The 23,252-nt window shown below is 53.4% G+C and overlaps 1 protein-coding gene and 1 non-coding gene across 4 annotated transcripts; one reads left to right on the forward strand and one right to left on the reverse strand.

Annotated features, from left to right (window-relative positions):
- The first annotated feature begins 1,009 nt into the window (after nt 1-1,009).
- MAG (myelin associated glycoprotein) lies at nt 1,010-17,753 on the forward strand. Of its 3 annotated transcripts, none has more exons than NM_001040570.3 (11): nt 1,010-1,053; nt 2,848-2,907; nt 3,520-3,587; nt 3,744-4,112; nt 5,739-6,035; nt 6,169-6,426; nt 7,927-8,187; nt 14,686-14,973; nt 15,315-15,411; nt 16,164-16,263; nt 17,234-17,753. In NM_001040570.3, the coding sequence occupies exons 3-11, from the start codon at nt 3,542-3,544 to the stop codon at nt 17,396-17,398; spliced, it is 1,881 nt and encodes a 626-aa protein (NP_001035660.3). In that variant the 5' UTR covers nt 1,010-1,053; nt 2,848-2,907; nt 3,520-3,541; the 3' UTR covers nt 17,399-17,753. The 3 variants fall into 3 exon arrangements, with proteins under 3 accessions (NP_001035660.3, XP_024834234.1, XP_024834233.1); XM_024978466.2 differs by lacking the exon at nt 1,010-1,053 and adding an exon at nt 1,080-1,422; XM_024978465.2 differs by lacking the exon at nt 1,010-1,053 and adding an exon at nt 1,080-1,412.
- On the reverse strand, nt 14,229-14,300 carry TRNAV-CAC (transfer RNA valine (anticodon CAC)). The gene has a single exon. It is a non-coding gene; the product is annotated as a tRNA-Val (tRNA).
- Nucleotides 17,754-23,252: the final 5,499 nt, after the last annotated feature.

The following is a 23,252-nucleotide window of genomic DNA, read 5'->3' on the forward strand; positions in this document are numbered from 1 at the left end:
TGGGGGCTACTCTTCATTGTGGAATGAGGGCTTCTCCTTGCCAGTGGCTTCTCTTATTGCAGAGCATGGGCTCTAGAACACAAGCTCAGTAGTTGTGGTACAAGGATGTGGGTGCTCCGTGACGTGTGGGATCTTCCTGGACCAGAGATCGAACCCATGTTTCCTGTGTTGGCAAGCAGATTCTTTTCCACTAAGTCATGAGGGAAGCCCCTGGGGCAGCTTTTAAACAGCGGGGCTCGGCTTGGCGGAGAGGGGCTGGTCAGCAGCAGATCAGGAAGTGGAATGGGGCAGGGGAGTTTCCAGGAGGAAGGAACAGTGCCAAGGCCTCCAGTGAGGGTATTTGAGGAACACACTCGTGCACCCACTCTGTGGTTAGGAAGTTTAACTCAGGAGTCCGTCTGCCTGCAGGGCAGATTGGGAGGAAGCAAAGCCCTGTCCTCCTGAAGGTCATGTTCTCACGGGAGGAAACAGTTAACACATAAAGTCATTTCCAATGGCAAGAAGAGCCTGGAAGAGAATAGACCAGGGTGTGGGCACCAAAGACGACACCCTCTAGGGAGGATGGAGGGGACTAAAGCCGAGAGTGAGCTCTAGAGCCTGCCTCCTTCTGGTCACACTGGCCTCTGTGGCCTCCCGGGCCTAAGGTTATTACTAGCATTGCCACCAAGATTCCCCAGAAGCTGAGGACAACACGTTCTGCCTCTCAGCCTGAGACTTCCAGATATGTTAGAGACGCACCCCCGCCCTCCTCCCAGGGACCCAGAACTAGGGTGCGCAGGGATGGAGCGGGGAACGAGTGAGGCAGCCACCCCCAGCCCCTCCAGGAAGGAGCTCGTGGAACCCAGGCGTCAGGCTGCCCAGTTCGCTCTGTGGTGACAAGGGCCCTTTGTGCCCCCCTCCCCCGGGGGCAGGGAGGAGCTGGGCCCTGGAGGCAGGCGGCCCCTGGCACCCGGGGGGAGGGGAGGGGCTGGCGAGTGGGGGCCTAGACCCTGGGAGGCCAGGGGACGGCGAGCAGGGCCGGTGGAGCAGAGGGTGCAGAAGCAAGGGCATCAAGTGAGTACTGCAGCTGAGAGGGCTGGGGACGGGGAGGAGAGCAGAGGACCTGGGTTGAGAGCACAGGGCAGGGTCACCCAGGGCGCGTGCAACGCAGGGCGTTCTGGGCCGTGGATGGTGGCTGTGAGCTGCCACTAATTTAGGATGGGGGAGGGTGCTGCTCAGGACCGCGCTGGGCGTGGGCTGGGATCATGGCACGGACACTGACTGAGCTTTGGGAGCAAACCACAGAGAGAGAGACAGAATGAGGCACCCTCCTTGGGACCCCTCCGGTGGAGATTCTGCCCTGGGGCTCCTAGGTTTGTGGCAGTTGGGGTGGAAGTGGTCCAGGGCCAGGAGAAGACCGAAAGGATGCCCAGGTAATCAGAGGTCTGTATCCTGCCATCTGGGAGGGGATGGGGGTGGGGGGGTTGAGTGGGCAAGTTCCAGCACTGAGCACACGACAGGGGTGTGTGTGCACAGGCGCGTGCACCTCTCTGAGTGAGCCTTAATCCACGTCAGTGTTTCTCCATCTTTTTTTTAACATCTCACTAAGGAAACCTTTCAGACTTGCTTTTCCTAAACCCACTTCCTCCATGAAATCTTAAGATAATAGATGGACTGTGTTTATGTACCACACAGCCCTTTAGAGAGCCACAAACCATCATAATAACTCAGGCTTTTCTGGACCCCATCCCCAAGAACCAGTTTTCATCCTTATTCAGAATGCATGATCTACACGCTTGGTTCATGAGTCTGGGCCCGTGGCCCTCACCTGTGTCTACCCGCCGTACCTCCCCGCGGCAGGCACAAAGACGGCATCTGCCGTGTGTTCTTCGGCATGGGTCTGGGTGGGTCTGGCCACAGCCACACCTCCATGTGTGTGCTGGTCCGAGTGCCTTTGGGAGTGTGCAGTGTGCAGTGTGTGTGCCTGATGGCCATGCCTGTAGCTGTGCAGGGGTGTGGTGGGCAGGAGGGTGAGGTGTGTGTGGGTATCTGCTGCACGTGGGTCCCGGTGCCTGTTGGTGTGTGCAGGGTCCTGAGCAGTGCTGTTGGGGTGAGCCGCCTCCTTCTGGTTTTGTCCAGATCTGTAACATTTCATGCCAGCATTTGCATGTGTCTGACTACATGCATCTGTCCGTGGGAAGACAGTGTCAGAGGCCAAAAAAGCAGCCACTTGGAAACTCTGGCTCCAACCCGAGGCGACCCACGGAGCAGCCGGGTGCCAGGGACTCACTAACCCCAGTCCCTGGTCCTTCCTGGCTCCACTCAGAGCCCGGCCAGGCGTTCCCAGCTCTTCTCTCGACCCCACCTACCTCAGAAGCCCCCCAGGACGAGGCGCCCTCACCCTGAGGGAACAGGCCTCTTTTGTAACCGGGCTCTGGCCTCTGGAGGGTGAGGACACCAGGGGCCATCTGTGGGGCGGGAGAGGGCGGCAGGAATTCCCGCGGCATGTTGGGAATGCTGATGCTGTGAAACCCAGTCATTGATGGGGCTGGGTCCCTGCCTGCCACCCCCAGGTCTCAGCCATGGGACAAGTGCTCCCTTGCCCCATTCACACCCCTCGCCTCCCCCTACCCCAAGGCACTGCTGCTCCCCTTTGCTTCCCTGGAGTTCTCCATCATGGCTTGCCACGGGAGGTGACCACAGAGTAGCTTTGAGGCTGTGTGGGAGGGTCTCAAACATCCAGAGGCCATGGGCAACAGAGGCTGTGTGGGCAGCCTGGCAACGGCCACGACTCGTGCTGGATCCTGTGAACGGGGGTGGGGATGTTCGGGCCCCCACTTCCTTGCACCTGTTTGATTCTTGCTCCAGGTTGGCCGGCTGACAGCTGCAAGCGGGACCAGAAGGCATTCCCAACTCAGGGAGACGGAGGTGAGCGGGGAGGGTTCCAACTTCCCTTCCTCCTGGCTTTTCCTGCTTCCTCTTGTTCATCCAAACTTGGCTCTATCCTTACTTTCTGGAGATCCCCAAGGGCATAATGGTGATAAAGATAATTATTAGCACGTCACTAACCATGTAGATATCTTCACCGGCTCAATGGACGTGAATCTGAATAGTGAAGGACAGGGAAGCCCAGCGTGCTGCAGTCCATTGGGTTGCAAAGAGTTGGACGTGACTGAGCAACTGAATAACAACAAACCCACGGAGAGTCAGGACAGTTTGGTGGTGAAGTCTACAACCCTGGACAGGCAGACAGGGCTTGAATCCTAGCTCTGTTGCTTGCTGGCTGTGTGACCTTGGGCAAGTTACTCAATCTTGCTGGAGCTCAGCTACAAAAACAGGATAATAATTGCACCTACCTCAAATGAATTTGTATAGTAGAGTACCTCGGGTGGTACATGGTTGATGCCATAGATGTGTCTGTGATCATAAATACTAACAGCAGCAGCAGCTATCATCTGAACGGGCTGCTTCCCAAAATCTTACCAGAAGTCTTACTTTTCACTTCTCTGGGCCTTCAACACTCTCCTCTCCCCTCTCCAGCTCTGCTCACTTGCTGTACAAAATGATATTCCTCACGGCACTGTCTCTATTTTGGATTATGATTTCAGGTAATAATGCATGGGGATCTGGAGGTTTGTGGGTCCTGGCCCCTGAGCAGGCTGGGGTCCCTGGACCCCTCAGGTGGTGGGAGGTGATGAGAGTGGGGGTTGGGGGCACCCGGGCAGAATGTGTCTCTCAGCCTCGGCGGTCCTGCTCACCCACAGCCTCTCGTGGGGGTCAGTGGGGCGCCTGGATGCCATCGTCCATCTCGGCCTTTGAGGGCACGTGCGTCTCCATCCCCTGCCGCTTCAGCTTCCCTGATGAGCTGCGGCCGGCCGTCGTGCATGGCGTTTGGTACTTCAATAGCCCCTATCCGAAAAACTACCCTCCGGTGGTCTTCAAGTCACGCACGCAGGTGGTGCACGAGAGCTTCCAGGGACGCAGCCGCCTCCTGGGGGACCTGGGCCTGCGCAACTGCACCCTCCTGCTCAGCAACCTAAGCCCCGAGCTGGGCGGCAAATACTACTTTCGAGGGGACCTGGGGGGCTACAACCAGTACACCTTCTCCGAGCACAGCGTCCTGGACATCATCAGTGAGTCTTGGGGGGCTGTGCCGGGGGCGGGGACCATGGGAAACAGGAAGCCCTCCCAGTGCCCTTCTGGGAAGGTCTGGTCGGCAGAACCAAGGACTTGCTGGTTTGGCTGGAGGGAGGGGTGCCAAGCCTCTGGCCCACATGACCAGGCAGATGACAGAAAGGGGCAAAGCAGGGCCCCAAGTTGTATTGTCCTCCCCAGAGGAAAGCAGTGGCTCTTACTCTTCAGAGACACCCGGGAGAAAGACAGTGGGGCTCGGGGATTGCGGTAAGGTCTCTGCATCCCTGTATTAGCTGGGCTACTGTAGGCAGTTTGCTGAAATTCTCTGGGCCTTGTTATCCTCTTCTGTAAAATGGGGATAAGAACAGCATTTAAAGTTCAATAAGGGAATAGTTGTCAAGTGCTAAAAACAGTGCCTGGCACATGGAGCCTGGCTCGAGCTAAATGGGGTAGCATGAGAATGCAGGGCCATAGATCTCAGGCAGTCTGAGTTTTTGTTGTTTTGTTTTGTTTTGAGCCATGCCAAGTGGCATGGGGGATCCTAGTTCCCTGACTAGGGATAGAACCCGTATCCCCTGCAGTGGAAGCTTGGAGTCCTAACCACTGAATGGCCAGGAAATTCTCTGAATTTTCAAGGGAAACCAGAACTGTGTGTTTTCAGCATAGGCTGCTACTTCAGATTTTTTTTTTAATGTCTTAAGTTTATGCCAAATAAAATGCAGCTCTGGGCCAGTTTGGGCAGAGTAGGGTCCACTGCCTCATTTCTGAGAGGCCCTGAGAGGCATGGAATCCTTAGATTCAGGTTCCCCATCAGCTCTGAGACCATATGAGGAGCCAGATTATAGCCCTGATGCAGAAAGAGACCCCGCCCCCAACTCCAAACTGCCACAGACAGACAGACACAGCTCCAGGACACACCACACACACGCGCGCGCACACATGTGGAAGGTAAAGCAAAGCAAACATGAGAAGGAGAAAAGTTTCTTGAGGAATATAATATATTGTCTGGGGCACAGAGCTTCCCAGGTTGCAAAGTTGGTAAAGAATCTGCTTGTCAATGAAGGAAGATGCAAGAGATTCAGGTTCCATCCCTGGGTTGGGAAGATCTCCTGGGGGAGGAGATGGCAACCCACTCCTGTATTGTTGCCTGGAAAATTCCATGGACAGAGGAGCCTAGTCGGCTACATAGTCCATGGACTTGCAAAGAGTTGAAAGTGACTGAGCATGCACACATAGGGCACAGATGATGAAGCAAGAGCAACAGGGTTTGAAGCTCAGTTTTATCTGGTACCAGCTGTGGCCTCAGCTTCCTCATCCGTAAAATGAGCAAAATAACATTACTCACCCTCTAGTTTCAGCATGGCTGGAAGGACTGGCAAGTCAAACACCAGTGAAGTACTCAGAACACAATATTGTTGTTTCCATTATTATTACATCCCTCGTTGGATCTGCGGAGGGCTTCTGGGTGAACCGTACCCAGGAGAAGAGCCGGTTGTGGGGAACTCTGCATCCAAGGGCGGGGAGGGAACCAGGCGCCAGGAATGGAGTCCGACAGCGGCCTGCGGGTGAGGGATGGCTGGTGGGCGACGCTGCTTCCTCACCCTCCATCTCCCGGGCTCATGTAGACACCCCCAACATCGTGGTCCCCCCGGAAGTGATGGCTGGCACAGAAGTGGAGGTCAGCTGCATGGTGCCTGACAACTGCCCGGAGCTGCACCCAGAGCTGAGCTGGCTGGGCCACGAGGGGCTCGGTGAGCCGACTGTGCTGGGGCGGCTGCGCGAGGAGGAGGGTACCTGGGTGCAGGTGTCGCTGCTGCACTTTGTGCCCACCAGGGAGACCAACGGCCACCGGCTGGGCTGCCAGGCCTCGTTCCCCAACACTACCCTGCAGTTCGAGGGCTACGCCAGCCTGGACATCAAGTGTGAGCCTGGGTGCGGGCCAGGGGCGGGGCGGAGCGGGGCAGGGTCAGGGTCAGGGAGGGGGCGGGGTCAGGGCCGGGGGCGGGAAATGCGCGAGCGCCCCCTGAAGTCCTGTGTCCTCCCACCGCACCGCAGACCCCCCGGTGATCGTGGAGATAAACTCCACAGTGGAGGCCATCGAGGGCTCCCACGTCAGCCTGTTCTGCGGGGCCGACAGCAACCCGCCGCCGTTGCTGACCTGGATGCGGGATGGCACGGTGCTCCGCGAGGCCGTGGCCGAGAGCCTGTCCCTGGAGGTGGACGAAGTGACCCCTGCCGAAGACGGCGTCTACCTCTGCCTGGCTGAGAACACCTACGGCCAGGACAACCGCACCGTAGAGCTCAGCGTCATGTGTGAGTCGCCGCCCTGTGCGCCTCACACACCGGGCACTGGGGAACCAACCTCGCCCAGGGCAGAGCTGGGGGGCGGGGGCTGAGGGTAGCGATGGCGGTCAGGTCCATGCCTGCAGTTGAGATGAAGATGGAGAGGAAGTTCCAGGTTAAAGAGTTCTTTCATTCTTGAACACCTACTGGGCATCTATCTCCTGGCTAGGAGGACATGGAGATAGGAAGAGAGAATCAGAGTTGGTCTCTGCGCACCCAGGAAAGCCTGTTAAATTCAGTTTCCTGGGGGGTAGAGCTGGGCTTGGCCCCAGGAATGTGCATTTTATTATTATTATTTTTTAAAATATCTGTTTATTTGGCTGTATCATGCGGGCCTAAAATCTCAGGGGCTTCCCAGACGGCTCAATCATAAGAAATCTGCCCACCAATGCAGGAGACATAGGTTTGATCCCTAAGTTGGGAAGATTCCCTGAAGAAGGAAATGGCAACCCACTCCAGTTCCTTCTGGGAGAATCCCACAGACAGAGGAGCCTGGTAGGCTACAGTCCATGGGGTCACAAAGAGTCGGACAAGACTGAACAAACACAGGTGGGATCTTAGTTCCACAACCAGGGGTCAAACCCATGTCCTTTGCATTGCAAGGTGGATTCTTAACCAGCAGGGAAGCCCTGAAATCTGCATTTTAAAATGAGCCCTATTACAGTTCCAATGGGAGGGCTGAGGGGAACCCAAGCCTGATCCAGCCCCTGTGGGCACCCTGGAACATTATGGGGCTTCAGGAGGAGGGGACGGGTCAAACAGGATTCTTGGCTGGGAGCCAAGGAGAGGTCATTCATTCATTCATTCGCTCACAAATATTTATTGAGGCAAAGTGCCCAGGACTGGGGATAATAAAAATGGCAGCGCCAGGCAGCTTTTGATTTCCTCAGCAGTTTCTGAGTGCCCTATGCAAATGGTCCTTCCCTAGACATCCCCACAGCTGGCTGCCTCCTCCCGGCCGCTTCTAGTCTGGAGGGAGCCTTCCCTCCGCATCCTAGTTAAAGCCATAACTACCCTGACTTCCCATCCCACTTTTATTTTTCTCCAAAGAGCTCCTCCCCATCTTGCCAACTATACACTTGATTTCCTTATACAGCACCTGTCCACATGGACAGAGATCTTCATCTGCCTTGTTCAGGCTAAAGCAGCGCATGTCATAGTCTATTCTCAGTGACCCCCTATGAAATTGGGAATATTTTTAAGTCTAGTTTCCAGATTTAAAAAATGGGGCCCCGAAGGGTTAAGACATGGGTCCACACACAGCTGGGAAGGAGTACAGCCGGGACTCAGACACAAGCACCGTGTCTGCAGAATCTCTGTAAACGAGACAGCCAGGCCTGAGGTTACCCGGGCTGTCCTGAGGCGGTGTGTTCCAGTTGGGGTGTTGAGGGTCACATTTAGGGGTGAGAGCTGGCTGGCAGAAGAGGCCCCCCTGGCTTCTGACCACTGGCCCCCTGTCCTGCCCCCTAGATGCACCCTGGAAGCCGATGGTGAACGGGACAGTGGTGGCCGTGGAGGGCGAGACAGTCTCCATCTTGTGCTCCACACAGAGCAACCCGGATCCTATTCTCACCATCTTCAAGGAGAAGCAGATTCTGGCCACGGTTATCTATGAGAGTGAGCTGCAGCTGGAGCTGCCGGCCGTCACCCCTGAGGACGACGGAGAGTACTGGTGTGTGGCCGAGAACCAGTATGGCCAGAGGGCCACCGCCTTCAACCTGTCTGTGGAGTGTGAGTACCCCCCTCCTTGACCCTCTTCCCCTGATGAAAACAGGTGGGCTTGATTCCTGCCCACCCACCCCTGTGGTGGAGCTCAATGGGGGACACTCAGCATCCCAACCAAGGGTCAGCTTTGCTCCAGCAGATGGGGGTGGGGAAGCTAAATCCACAGCAAGAAAAGGCCCACCTAAGGGACTTTCCTGGCAATCCAGTGGTTAAGACTCCACACTTCCAATGCAGGGGCATGGGTTCAATCCCTGGTTGGGGAACTAAAATCTCACATGCCGTGCAGGTTGGCCAAAAAAAAAAAAAAGTCCCACCTGAGAATATAATATTCCCACACCCTGGGATGGGCTTTTGACCAAGGATATTTCTGAATCCTGTGGCCACTGCTTCTCTGAAGTGTAGAAGTGTTAGTCCCTCAGTCATGTCCAACTCTTTGCGACCCCATGGACTGTAGTCCACCAGGCTCCTCTGTCTGTGGGATTTCCCAGGCAAGAATACCAGAGTGGGTTTCCATTCCCTTCTCCAGGGGATTTTCCTGACTCAGTGATCAAACTCGGGTCTCCCACACTGCAGGCAGATTCTTTACAGTCTGAGCCACCAGGGAAGCACACATGCATTAACTAAAACAAAAACCGCAACCTCTAACCCTGTGGAGCATCGCTAGGAGTCAGGCACTGCTGGAAGCTCTTGACAGGAACCTACTCTTTCACCTCTTTGACATCCCAGTGAGGGAGATTCTCTTACTGTCCCCAGTTTCCAGAGAAGGAAACTGAGGCCCTTAGGGGTTATGTCACTCACCCCAGGTCACCCAGGCAGAACTGAGATTCAGATGCAGGAGTCTGGTTCCACTCTTCTGTAATGCCCAAAGCTGACCTCATCCTGTGTTATGACATCAGAATACATTGGTCAAGCCGTTGTTATGTGCACGAGCTGTGTGGCTCAGTGGGAGGTGGGGGATAGGACCGAGAGGACGCCAAGCATGTTAACAGATATAGCACAGCCAGAGAGATGAGACGGGTGCAGATAAAAAGCTAACTGTCTCGGGAATGGAGCTCATTGTTCCACTGCCAACCAGTCCCCTTCCTGACCTCCCTTCTCTGGACAGCACTGGCAACACCCCGCTCCCACCCCAGCCATCATTCAGGTCATAGCTCCGAAGTCATGGTTTCCACTTCCCCTCCTCCAGCACCTCCTTCTGGAATGTCGCCTCCATCTTTCCATTCTCTCTGCTTCCTCCCCAACCCCAGCTTGGCCTCTGGCACTTGTCTCCAAAGTCACCACTTCCAGACTTACTTATTCCACCTACTGTGGTCCCCACCACACAAGTCTGTTAGAAGGTGTTGAGCACAGTCCATACTCAACAGTCTGCAAGTGGCCACAGTCAGTTGTTGTTCAGTTGCTAAGTCGAGTCTGACCCTGCAACCCCATGGACGGCAGCACTTCAGGCTTCCCTGTCCTTCACTAACTCCTGGAGTTTGCTCAAGCTCAAGTCCATTCAGTCAAAGACGCCATCCAACCATCTCATCCTCTGTTGCCCCCTTCTTCTCCTGCCTTCCATCTTTCCCAGCATCAGGGTCTTTTCCAGTGAGTCAGCTCTTCACATCAGGTGGCCAAAGTATTGGAGCTTCAGCTTCAACATCAGTCCTTCCAGTGAATATTCAGGGTTGATTTCCTTTAGGATTGAATGATTTGATCTCCTTGCAGTCCAAGGGACTCTCAAGAGTCTTCTCCAGCACCACATTTCCAAAGCATCAGTTCTTTGGTGCTCAGCCTCCTTTATGGTCCAACTCTCACATCCATACATGACTACTGGATAAACCATTGCTTTGACTATGGCTTTGTCAGCAAAGTGGAGACAGATTATTCCACGGCAATGTGATGGCCATCACTGCTCTGCTGACCTTTCATCTTGGGGACATCTTTCCTCCCAGTTTGCTCCCTCCCAGCATCAATATGTGATATGTGTATGGGTTGTGTATACTCTGCCTTCTTCATACATGCCCCTCCTTCTTCCTCTTGGTCTTCCCCATTATATCTACTTCCTTAATCAGAGCTTCTTAGGTGTAAGAGCCAGAGAACCCCTTGAGAACCTGATGGAAGCCCCTGAATGTACATACAACTCCACTTCATGTACATTTTCAGTCACAGACCATCCTGTCCCATGGACTGTAGCCCATCAGGTTCATCTGTCCATGGAATTCTCCAGACAAGAATACTGGAGTGGGCTACCATTTCCTTCTCTAGGGGATCTTCCCAACAAGGTTTGAACCCTGGTCTCCTGCATTTCAGGCAGATTCTCTACCACCTGAGCCACCAGAGAAGCACAATAAGAGTGGCAGCAGCAAACAATGCTGAAGGGCCTACCCTGAGCCAGGACTGCATCCCCAGCACGTGTTATTGTGGTGGCCTCTTTCTTTTCTTTTAATGTTTTTTTTTTTATTGTTGTAAAAGTCACATAATATAAAACACACTATCTTAACCACATTTAACTGTACAGCTCAGTGGCACTAAGTACATCCATACTGTTGTGCAACTCTCACCATCACCCATCTCCCCAATTTTTCACCTTCCTAAACTGAAGCTCTGTCCCCATTAAACACTAAGTCCCCATCCCCCTCCCTGGTCACCTCTTGAAGCAGCTGCATATTGTCATCATCTCCCTTCACTGAGGAGAAACGGAAGGACAGAATTCCCCAAGGCCATGCAGTTGGGAGGCTGGCCAGTGTCAAGATTCTTCTGGACCCTGTCTGTCCAGTTCGTAAACCTCTGGCTGTTTCAGTTCCCCTGAAGTCCCTGGAACCCAAGGACTCAAGGCCTTCAATGTGCCAGAGGGGACAAGCAGCTGTGCCCCCAACCCCCACTCCTGCTGAGCCCGTCGCTGGGCTCCAAGGTCTGGGTCACAGTGCTTGCACTCTGGGAGTCCAGCCCCAGGTTGCTGGGCAGAGCTATCCCTCAGTCCCCTCTCTGTCCCCAAAGTCTGTGTCTCCTAGTACTGGGGCTTCCATGCTCGCTGACAACGGTGGGTGCTCCTGAGGAGGGGGTCTCAGCAGGGGACCTGCAGGGCACTCACCCTTACTGAGATCTTGTGACAAGCAGGTCCAAGCCCTTTGCACATATTGACCTGTTTCGTTCTCACAACAATGTGACTGGGGGTAGGGATCGCTTGTCACCCCAGTTTAATATGAAGAAGTGGAAGTGTTACTGGTGTCTAGCTCCTGACAGAGCTGAATGGACTTGGGTCTGAATCCAAGCTCTGTTTCCGTCTTGCTGTGTGATCCCAGACGAGTGACTTCACCTTTGCTGAGCTCTGATTCTCTTCTCTGAAAAATGGGTGTGACAGTATCTTACACTAAGGAGCCCACGTGCCCTGTAAGTCTTAGACACCCTCTTAATTTCCCACTCATCTCCCTGAACTCCTGGCTGGATGGATATCCGCTGCCTTTCTGCTGCCAAGGCATTGCTCACATGCGCCCTCTGCTGGAATAGTTCTATGTACATGCGTGCGTGTTCAGTCGCTTTGCTGCTGCTGCAAAGTCGCTTCAGTCGTGTCCGACTCTGTGCGACCCCATAGACGGCAGCCCACCAGGCTCCCCGGTCCCTGGGATTCTCCAGGCAAGAATACTGGAGTGAGTTGCCATTTCCTTCTCCAATGCATGAAAGTGAAAAGTGAAAGTGAAGTCGCTCAGTCGTGCCCGGCTCAGTCGCTTTATCTAATCCTAAATCCCTAGATGGGATGTTAAGCTTTCTTTTCAACACACTCGTACTCCCACTTCAGAGTGTATTCTCCGTAGCCCCTGGCAAGTCAAGCACCCATTACCCCTGTTTGCACAGAAGAGAAGTCCATCTTGTAGGTCCAGGAAGCTGAGTGGCCTGGTTCGGGCCACCAGCCAGTAGATGGCAGAGCTGGAATTCAAGCCAAAGCTGTCTCACGCCCCGAACCTCCCATCTTTTGTGGGACCTGGGGTTTGTCTAGTATCAGTCAGGGTTTCACAGGTCTCGGGGCTGCCGGCAACTCTGCAAAGATGCTGAGCACACTGCAGGGTGTCAGCATTCCCGCAGCCCCGTCACAGCTGTACTAGCGGTACAGTCTAGAATGAAAAGGTTTTTACTTTTTAAAATAATCACTGTCAGTTCAGGTTGGTCATTACTAATTTACTCTGTGGTGTGTTAATTCGTTAATACTATAGTAAGCATCGGGCTTCCCTGGTGGCTAAGTGGTAAAGAATCCCCCTGCTAATGCAGGAGACGTAGGTTCAGTCTCTGGGTTGGAAAGATCCCCTGGAGAAGGAAGTGGCAACCCACTACAATATTCTTGCCTTGGAAATCCCATGGAGGGAGGAGACAGGCAGGCAGGCTATAGTCCATGGGGTCCCAAAAGATTTGGACGTGACTTAATAACTAAACAACAACATAGCAAGCATATACATGTCTACCTAAGCAGAATTTGGACTATTTAACTTTTGATTTACTAGACTTAGAGATATGTACCCATTCCAAATGGAATGATCCCTATTGCAAATACCCAAGTCTCATGGCTCCCTGCCCCATCACTGTTACCTGCATATTCTTTTTGGATGGAAATTGAAGGTCAGACTAGAGTGAGCAGAGGTGAGTGCCAAACTCTCAGAAGGAAAGAGAACATAGATGAAAAAGCAACATTCAATGTTCTATTATAATTTCATATTGGGAAATGAAAGGGGAAAAACCATCCCGGTATCACTTCTTTTTTTCTTTTTTAATTTAAATTTATCCAGTATCACTTTTGTAATTCAAATGGCAGCAAAGGTCAACAAAATTATCTTGAGTGGAGGGTGGTGTCTGGTGTGTCCTATGAGGGAGGGAGGGTCAGGACGCAGGGTCTCTGGGGAGTGAGTGGGGGCATCTGCAGGATGGCCAGGAGGCGGAGCTGGCTGAACTCAGTCGCTCATCCCATGAGTCTTCCCAGAGCTCCTGCCAGGTGAAAGGGATGTTCTGGAAACCTTCCAGTGGTTAAGACTCTCAGCTTCCACTGCAAGGGGCATGGGTTTGATACCTGGTCAGGGGATTAAGATCCCGCATGCTTCTCAGTGTAGCAACAAGAGAAAAAAGAAAAGGATATTCTAACAGTGGGGACAGAGTGGAGACAGAGCAAGTACTTGTCTGGATGGAAATAAGAGAGCAGTCACATCGGTATGTAACCCCAGTAGACGTAAGTGCTGAGGAGCAAACCCGAGTGAATGGTTAGTGCAGCAAGGTGCCGCTTACATGGTGTGGTCAGAGAAAGAGCGTGGTCTGCACAGAAGCTGCCTGGAGTGAGGGTGTGAGCACTGCAGGTGTCAGGGAAGTGCTCAAGGCTGAGGGAGAAACGGAAGACTCTGGGTGTGGGAAAAAGTTCCATGAGTATGAGAAACAGCAAGGAGGCTGGTGTGGCCAGAAGAGAGTGAGCCAGAGTGAAAGCAGAAGATCTGAGTGTGGCCAAGTCCTGCAGGGCCTTGCAGACCAAGGCAAAGTATTGGGGTTTTATTCTAAGTGACACAGGAAGCAGTTGGAGGGGGTGAGTTTAAGCAGGGAGTGCCGTGATCTGATTTATTTATTTATATTATAATGATCACTTTTAAAGATTTTATTTCAGGTTTTTTTTTGTTTAAATTGTATTTATTTTTGGTTGTGCTGGGCTTCCGTTGCTGCATGGGCTTTTCTCTAGTTGCGGTGCCTGGGCTTCTCATGGAGGTGGCTTCTCCTGTTGCAGGACCACAGGCTCTAGGGCGCACAGGCTTCAGTAGCTACAGCATGTGAGCTTTGTAGTTGCAGGTCTGGGCTCTAGAGAACACAGTAGTTGTGGAGCACAGGCTTAGTTGCTCCGTGGCATGCGGGATCTTCCCGGGTGAGGGATCGAACCCGTGTTTCCTGCATTGGCAGGTGGATTCTTTACCACTGAGCCACCAGGGAAGCCCCTCATGTTTTTAAAATATATATTTATTTATTTGGCTGGGCCAGGTCTTAGTTACAACACTCGAGATCTTCACTGCAGCATGTGAGATGTTTTTGTTGCAGCACATGGGATCTAGCTCCCTAACCAGGGATTGAACCTGGCCCCCTGCATTGTGAGTGCAGGGTCTTAGCCACTGGACCACCAGGGAAGTCTCTATGATCTGATTTATATTTTACAAAGTGAGCAGCATTGGAGAGGGCATTAGAGAGAGTGTGGGGCGTCCCTGGTGGTTCAGTGGTAAAGAATCTACTGGCAATGCAGAAAATGCAGGAGACATAGGTTCAGTCCCTGGGTCGGGAAGATCCCCTGGAGGAGGGCATGGCTACCCACTCCAGGATTCTTGCCTGGAGAATCCCACGGACAGAGGAGCCTGGCGGGCTTCAGTCCACGGGGTCTCAAAGAGTCGGACGTGACTGAAATGGCTGAGTGAGCACACACAAGAGAGGGTGCAGGGGGCACAGCCAGCTCATCTCAGCCCAGAAGCCCCTAAGTCCCCATCTCCAGCCTACCAGGTCTTGGTCTTGCCCCCACAGTCGCTCCTGTGATCCTATTGGAGTCCCACTGTGCGGCAGCCCGTGACACAGTGCAGTGCCTCTGTGTGGTGAAAGCCAACCCAGAGCCCTCCGTGGCCTTCGAGCTGCCCTTGCGCAACGTGACGGTGAACGAGACAGAGCGCGAGTTCGTGTACTCAGAGCGCAGCGGCCTCCTGCTCACCAGCATCCTGACGCTGCGGGGGCAGGCCCAGGCCCCACCCCGGGTCATCTGCACCTCCCACAACCTCTACGGCACCAAGAGCTTGGAGCTGCCCTTCCAGGGAGCCCGTGAGTGATGTGGCCTGGGGCTGGGAGTCAGGGAACAGATGGGACCCCTGTTGGATCTAAGCTCCCCTCGCCCAGGCTGATTATCGGGCGCTGAGCAATGGTCCGGCTATGCCGTTGATCGAATGGTCAAGATGTGCTTTCCAGCCAGTTAGGAGAGGCTGCCCCAAGCCTGCTGACACTTCGCGGGCCCCTCCAACAGCTCAACTGATCAGTCAGTGCAAGGGTGTGCCTGCTGTGTAAACATGTTCACTCCCGCCCCTGCCCTAGCCCGTCTCCTAAGAACCCTGGTGTCCTCCTCCCACCAGCAGCCCTGAGGGCACCTGGGTCTTCTCTTTCCTCAGACCGCCTCATGTGGGCCAAGATCGGGCCTGTGGGAGCCGTGGTGGCCTTTGCCATCCTAATCGCCATCGTGTGCTACATCACCCAGACGCGCAGAAAGTGAGTGGGCTGAGCTGGAGTGTAGTGGGGTGGAAGGGCGGGGGGGTGGGTGCAGGAAGCCTCCAGGGGCAGGGCAGGGCAGACCAGTTGGAGGCTGGGCGTGGGTAACAGAGGGCGGGTTCCGCTGTGAGAATTCAGCTGGGTGGAGGACAGTGGACTCCGGCTAACAGGAGCCGCCGTGGTCAGGTCACAGGTGTCGGTGCCTGGATGGGACCCTTCCCACCAGTCATCACGGGTGCCCCACATTCTCTGCTGTCTCCTCCTGCCCCTCCCTTGTGATGTGGAGAGCCAGTACCCTGGCTTGCGGGCACAGCATCAGCCACAGTGGGTTCCAGAAACTCCAACAACTACACATAATCTGTGGTATCAGTAAACGCTCCCCAGTCCCAAGTCACACCCGCCTGCTGCTGTTTCTCTTCCTTGTGTCACACACCCATCAGCACTCCCGACAAGGAATTAATCTCCCCATTCCGCATCCTGGCAGCCAGGGGGTACAGATGGCCCCAGAGAACCGAGAGGAGCCAGGCAGGGGTCCTGAAGGTGGCAGAGACTGGGGCCCAGGGGTGGTTCGTCTTCAGCCATGAAGCAGGAGAGGGATGGGCTAGGATGGATGGGAAGAGGCTGCTCACCGAAGCGGCCGCCCACCCCATCTTAGAGACTGGGCCAAACTCCTAAGGTAGAGGGAACTGCAGACAGAGAGAGGAGTAGGGAACCCAAAAGTCGCACTGGGGCTGACATGTCCTGCCCTGCAGAAAGAACGTGACGGAAAGCCCCAGCTTCTCGGGGGGAGACAACCCCCCGGTCGTGTTCAGCAGCGACTTCCGCATCTCCGGGGCGCCGGAGAAATATGAGGTGAGGCCAGAGCCCCGTGGCGCCAAGCTGGCTGGAGATCCTGGGTGCCGGGGACACTGAGGGCCTGGGAGGGGCCTGGGAGGCCCTGGGTGGAGGGGGAGCTGGCCCCAAAGAAAGGGAGGAAAGGATCTGCTGAGCCTGGCTCGGCCCTGGGCTGGGACAGGGCGCTCAGGCTGAGGCTGCAAGCGGGGCTGTAGAGTTCGGGGCCCACGAGAAGCCCTGACCCTCCCTGCCTGGGTCTATGACTGCATTTCCTTCTCCAATAGTCCAGAGAGGTCTCTACCCTGGAATGAGCACCCCAGGAGGTAGGTTCCGGGGGCCTCAGTGTGCCCACCTCTGGGCCCGTGTTGGGCCTCGGGGTTGGCGGGCATGTGTGTGCGTCCCCGTCAGGCGTCCAGGTTGGTCCCCAGTTGAGTGTGGCCTTGCCCAGCAGCCCCTGGCCTTGTCTGTTCTGTCCCACTACTGCTCCCGTCTGTCTGTCTGTGGCCACTGTCCTGTGTGCGTGTGTGTCTGAAGGAGGGAGGTCAAGGATGGCAGGCATGATGGGGAAGCTGAAGTTGCACCTGGAGGATGTCCCAGATTGAGGAGGGACCACACCAGACCCGAACCTGCTGAGCCAGGCACTTACAACAACTGGGAAAAGTGGCTTCCCGACAGGTGGCTTCCATCTAGAAAGGTGTTATGGGTTGAATTGGGTGCCCCGCAAATTCCCAGGTTGATGAAGTTTTCTCGGAGACAATGAATTTGTGGGCAGCTTTCAGGCTTAGCAGCGAGGAGGTTGTTTTGTGTAGGGGGCACTGGTGCAGGCAGGGCTCCCAAGGGCAACCCAGGACCATGGGGTCGGCTGGGTGGGTGGTCCTTGAGGAAGGAGGCTCACACATGCTCTAGAGCCATGGGTGTGCCAGCAACCCAGCATCTGCAGCTGGGAAAGGTGGGACAGGACCGCCTAATGGGTTGGCTCCCTTCACAGAGTGAGAGGCGCCTGGGATCAGAGAGGAGGCTGCTGGGTCTTCGGGGAGAACCCCCGGAGCTGGACCTGAGCTATTCTCACTCAGACCTGGGAAAACGACCCACCAAGGACAGCTATACCCTGACGGAGGAGCTAGCCGAGTATGCTGAAATCCGCGTCAAGTGAGGGAGCTGGGGGCACCCTGTGCGGTCACCCACCCCCTCCAAGACCCTCACTGGCCCCCACTGGCTGTGGGCTCCCTTCCTCCCCAAAGTCGTGGGGGCTGGGGCAGGGAAGGGCTGGGGCAGGTGACGGAGAGCTCTGGGCCTGGCCTCCCTCTCCTTCCCAGCTGCCCCCCCCCCCCCGCCACCACCCCACCCCCACCTTGTGGCTTCCCTCTAACCTCCTTTAACCTCATCTGTCTGGAGGGGAGCTCTGTCTGTCCATGTTATTTATTGCTACCCCTTGCCTGGTCTCCTGCCCCCACACCTGGCCCCAGGACCTGTACGGAGGGATGTGAAATAAATGCCCTGAAACCAAATACCCTAGTTCCTGATGATTTCTGACCCATCCTTGGGAAGCCTGCCACTCACCTCCTTGCCCTCCCCCTGAGTCCTCTGGGATTCTAGCCTGGCACCCAGGCCAGCCATTCTTAAGTTGTTCCTGCTCTAATCTGGCAGCTGTGGGCTGGGTTTGGTCCACAGGAGGTCATGTTTGACTGCTGGGTGATTTCACCTAACAACCCTCATTCCTGCTTGTGCCACAGTCAGAGTAACCAATAGCCCAAGGCTCCCACTTCCGTACCACCGTGTCTCACTGACAGAGATGGCGGCTGCTTCTTCGGAAGGAGCCTGGCTCCCGATTTGCCACAGTGCCCACCATTCCCCGGTCCCCCACCCAGTTGGCTTCACTCACTGACTTTCCCCCCTGCCCCCTGTGGGTCCCAGGGGGACCCCGGGTCTCAGTGTTTCCTGAGCCTGTATCAGCTTGACTGCCATGCCTCACATTTATGCTGCATTCTGCAGCTTCAATCTTTCTTTTTAAGTGAAGTATTTATTTTGGTTGCTCCATGTCGCTTGTGAGATCTTAGTTTCCCCCACCAGGGATCAAATTCTAGTCCCAGAAGTGAAAGCCCTGCATCTTAACCACTGGATCACCAGGAAATTCTCAATCTTTCAAACCTCATTTGAATCAAGAAATATCCATCAGGCACCAGCTGTGTATTGAACCCCTTTAGGAAGCTCAGGCTATCCTGGGAAGGGAACCCCCACCTCTTGCAGGACAACCCTGTGAGAACTCTGGGGCTCCGAGAAGCCCTGTGATTTTTCCCAGGGTCCCAGAGCCAGGAAATGGTGTGGCCAGACCCTGGACTCAAGTCTTCTTGAAGTTAAAGAAGGCCAGACTCTCTAGCATGAATTGTTATCAACAACTAACATTTTTGCTGAGTGCTTACTATGTGCCCCATGATTCTACCTGGTTTACATGAATTAATCTCCATCCACCTTCCCTGACGACTCTGACAATTGTTCTCCAAGTGGGGTCTTGGCACTACCAGCATCAGCCTTACCTGGGCACCTGCCAAAAAGGCAGATTCTCAGGCCATACCCAAGCCTAGCAGTCTGTGTTTTCATGACTCTTCCTGGTGGAGAAGGGCATGGCAACCCATTCCAGTATTCCTGCCTGGAGAGTCCATGAACAGAGGCGCCTGGTGAGCTACAATGCACAGATCTGCAAAGAGTTCGACACGACTGAGTGACTCAGCATGCACGTACACATCTGGTGATTCTCGTGCACTGATGTGGAGAATCTGGAGGAGCCGAGGCAATGAGGTGACATGACTTCCCTGAGGGCCCCCAGCTGAGGACTGTGCAGCCCCGACTTGAGCACCCACCTGGGACCTGGCCCTAGAGTCCCACCCCCTCCCCTGCACTGACCATTGTACAGCACTGCCGTTTCAGTGAGAAGCAGCAGGAGCTTGTGAGTATGAAGGTGCCGAAGGGGCAGTAAGAATAGAGCTGCAGGGCTATGGGGGATTTGGGCGATTCCTAAGGAAGGTGGTTGTGCCCTGGTTTTTTTTTTTTTTTTTTTTTGGAGAAGGTGGGGGGTACATCAGAGACCAAAGTCAAGGTCTAGAGGCAGAAATAACTACACTGTTGAGTGGGAAGGGAACAAGGCTACTTTAGCTGGAATGGGTTGTCCCCATGCAGGAGAAAGGCAGACAGGCAGGTGGTAGCAGGGCGGGACCCCACCCTGAGGCCTGCCCCTTCCTCCCGGTGCTGGCAGTCACTCAGGGAGAAGGACATTAAATAAATGACATCAGACAGAACACCTGGCCACTACAGGCAACACCTGCTCCCAACAGGGAAGGCTAGTGGAGACTAGAACGAAAGCAGATTTAGGGTCTCGGGGTTGGGGAAGTGTCTGTATGGCAGGAATGTCACTCAGGGACACCCTGTGTGAAGTTCCCAAGTGACAACACGTTTGGCAAAGTTCCAGGAGCTGAACCAAAACTGGAGAGGGGGGCAGAGAACAGCAGGGACTTCAAGGCTGCCCCACTAGACATTTTGACCAGCTCTCCTGTGCATGTGTGGGAACCTGCCCTGACGCACCTGTCCCCTGACAACAACCCCTGGCTCCAGCAGGTCTGGCTGGGGAGGAATGCCCCTAAGGACTTCGCCCTGAGAGGCAGAGCAATGTCAATAATCGGAGCCATCAGAGTAACCCTGTGCTGCCTGAGGTGCAGCCAGAGTGCCACCCGGGTGAGCTGGGTGTCCCGGGGAGCGGTGTGGAGGGACTTTTAGGTGATAGTCATACTTCACTTAGTCTATGTCCAAGCAAAAGGAAACTAGGTTGCCAAATGTGATTGTTTTTAAATTTTTCAAAAACCTTTTTGCTTTATACCAGAGTAGAGCTGATTAACAATGTTATGATAGTTTCAGGTGAACAGGAAAGGGACTCAGTCATACATATACATGCATCCATTCTCCCCCAAACCCCCTTCCCATCCAGCTGCCACATAACATTGAGCAGAGTCCCACGTGCTATACAGTAGGTCCTCGTTGGTTATCCACTTTGAATACAGCAGTGTGTACATGCCCATCCCCAAAGGGATATTTAGAAATTTGATTTTTTTTTTTTGCTAAAAGCTTAGGAAGAAGTAAGTTTAAAAACCAATCAAGTGAATTGATTTCAAGAAACGTACGAAATAACAATACTTCAGGTGGTTCACAGACAGAACAAAAATCCTAAAGGTCACAGGCAAACCATTAAAGTTTGGGTTACAGTGAGGTGATCTGACACAAAGACCATCTCTTAGGCTAACATTTAGTGATGACACTCAACTCAGCTATCACACTCTGCCCAGCGCCTGGACCCCCCAGAATTCGCCAGTTCCATCAACACGAGGTTACTGAGCACTTCCTTGTAGGGCTGCTGTACAGACCAAAAGACCCACACTCTGGCTGCTGGGACTGACATCAAATGGAAGAGATAGACAAAAACCAGATAAACGTGTGGTCAGATAGTGAGTGGGCTAAGAAGGAAGCTAAAAGAGATAGAAGGACAGCATGTGCCTGCAAGTTGGCTGATTTAGAGAGCAGTCAACTGAGTAGAGACCGGAAGGAAGAGAGGGAGGGAGGGAGCTCAGTCGATTTCTGGGAAATGAGGGTCCCGGGAAAGTCGAGATCAGGTGCAAATGTCCAGCACAGGAATGTACTTGCGGTGGTCATGGAACAAGAAGGAAACCAACCAGCATGCCTGGAGTGGTGTATAGGAGTCTGAGCAGTTGCCCAAGGGAGCTGGATCACAGCAGGGTTTTAGGCCACAGTCAGGACTCAGACTTTGAGTGAACTGGGGAGCTGCTGGAGACTTACACAAAGGCGGAGCATTAGGGAGGGTTTTGGTGACCCTGCTGGCACCTGTTTAGACAGTGAGCACAGGGGATCATCAGGCCAGGGGCTCCGGAGGCCATGACTCCTGTCCAAGAGACAGGGAAAGTGGGTGGTGAGAGGGAAGAGAGTCAGGACCTGTTCTGGAGGGGGCCCTGAGGAGACCGGCTGATATGGAGGGGAAGGAAGAGAGGATCCCAAGATGCTGACAGCTTCCTTAGGTGCTAGAGAGGCTGAGAGGCGCTAGCTTGGTGGAGAACACAGCACTCAGTATGTTCAAGGACAGGCAAGGCTGACAGGATTCTTCTCTCAGGACACATCAAGCTGAGGAAGAGTTAGCCCCCATGACACAATGACTCAGAGCCGGGGACACAAGCAGGAGAAGAGTTTTGGCCAGGCTGGGCTACTCTCACAGCTGCACCTGTCAGGAAGGAGGGGCCACTTGGTGAAGGAGGGGCCAGGCACCGGGGCATGTCAACAAGGACTGCTTTGTCCCTCCCCTCCCACCAAACTCCTTGGTCATTCCTGATTGAGAAAAGCCATCCCCGAACATCTCTCTTGGACAGGAGTCATGGCCTCCAGAGCCCCTGGCCTGATGATCCCCTGTGTTCACCGTCTACACAGCGGCCAGCAGGGTCTCCCAGCCTATCTTGAGAACTGGTGCCTGGTGCAGGCAGCTCCACATACCCAATGAAGAAAGGGCTCCAGGCTGTGTGCTGGCTACTCTCCTGGGGGTGGGAGAAGGAACCCCACAGCTCTGCCCGGGAGGAGCCACACCTCCTTCTTTCCCCACCTTCCTCACTCTGCAAAACATGACCCCTAATATAAATTGGACTTCAAAATCAATTTCTTTTTGCTCCGGGAAAGTTTTTTTAAGAGAATGAAAGGACAAACTATAGACTAGGAGAAAATAGCTCAAGTCACTTAACCTGACAAAGAACTCATGTCTAGAGTGAGTATATAAAGAACTCTCAACATTCAAAAACACCAAACATCAAACAACTAAAAGATGAGCGAAAAAAAAAGGGGGGGGGGTGCAAAAGGCAGGAAGAGACATTTCACAGAAGATGGTAGATGGTATTTGGATAGAAAATAATCATATAGAAAGATGTTCAACATCATTAACCTTTAGAGAAATTCAAGTTAAGATCACAATGAGCTATCATTCTCATACACCTATTAGACAGCTACCATACAAAACAGTGACAACAACTAATGCTAGAAAGGATGTGTAGTAATGAAAGCATTTATACATTGCTAGTGGGAATGTAAAATTGTCCAGCCACTTTGAAAAACAGTCTCAAGACAGTTTCTCAGAAGGTTAAACCTAGAGTTCCAATCTGCCTCTGAAATTCTATTCCTAGGGTATATACCCAAGAGAAATGAAAACATATCCACCCAAAAATTTGAACACAACTGTTGATAGCTCATTACTCATAAAAACCAAAACCTGAGAACAACCCAAATGTCTATTGAGTGATGAATGAATAAAGAAGATACGATTTATCCATACAATGAAATACCACTCCTTGACAATGAAAAGAAATGGAGTACTGTACAGATCCTGCAAAATGATGAACTTAAAAACATTAAGCGAAAGAAGTCAGTCACAAAAAGCTACATATTGTATGATTGCATTCCTGTGAAATGACCAGGAAAAGAAAATCTGTAGAGACAGAAAGTAGATTTCGTTGTTGCCTAGGGCTGGGGTGCAGGTGTCGAGAGGAAACAGGGGGTGACTGCTAATGGTGATGAGCATTTTGGGGTAATGAGATGATCTAAAATTGGCTGTGGTGATGGTTTGCACAATGCTGTGACTACACTTAAAACCATTGACGGGTATGCTTTAAGTAGGTGGATTGTACGGGCAATTAGAAAATGGGCAAAAGACCTAAAAAGATACTTTACCAAAGAGGATACACAAAAGGCACAGAAGCCCATGAACAGATGTTCAGCACCACTAGCCATTAGTGAAATGCAAATCAAGTCTGTGCAAATCACTGCATACCAATAAAACAACTAAAATTAAAAATAATAATGATAGTAAATGCTGGTGAGGATGCCGTGAAACTGGATCATTCATACATGGCTGGTGGGAATGTAAAATGGTACAGCCACTCTTGAAAAACTAATGAAATAATCCTACCATATGA

Source organism: Bos taurus, chromosome 18 (assembly GCF_002263795.3).
Source record: "Bos taurus isolate L1 Dominette 01449 registration number 42190680 breed Hereford chromosome 18, ARS-UCD2.0, whole genome shotgun sequence".
Lineage (NCBI taxonomy): Eukaryota > Metazoa > Chordata > Mammalia > Artiodactyla > Bovidae > Bos > Bos taurus.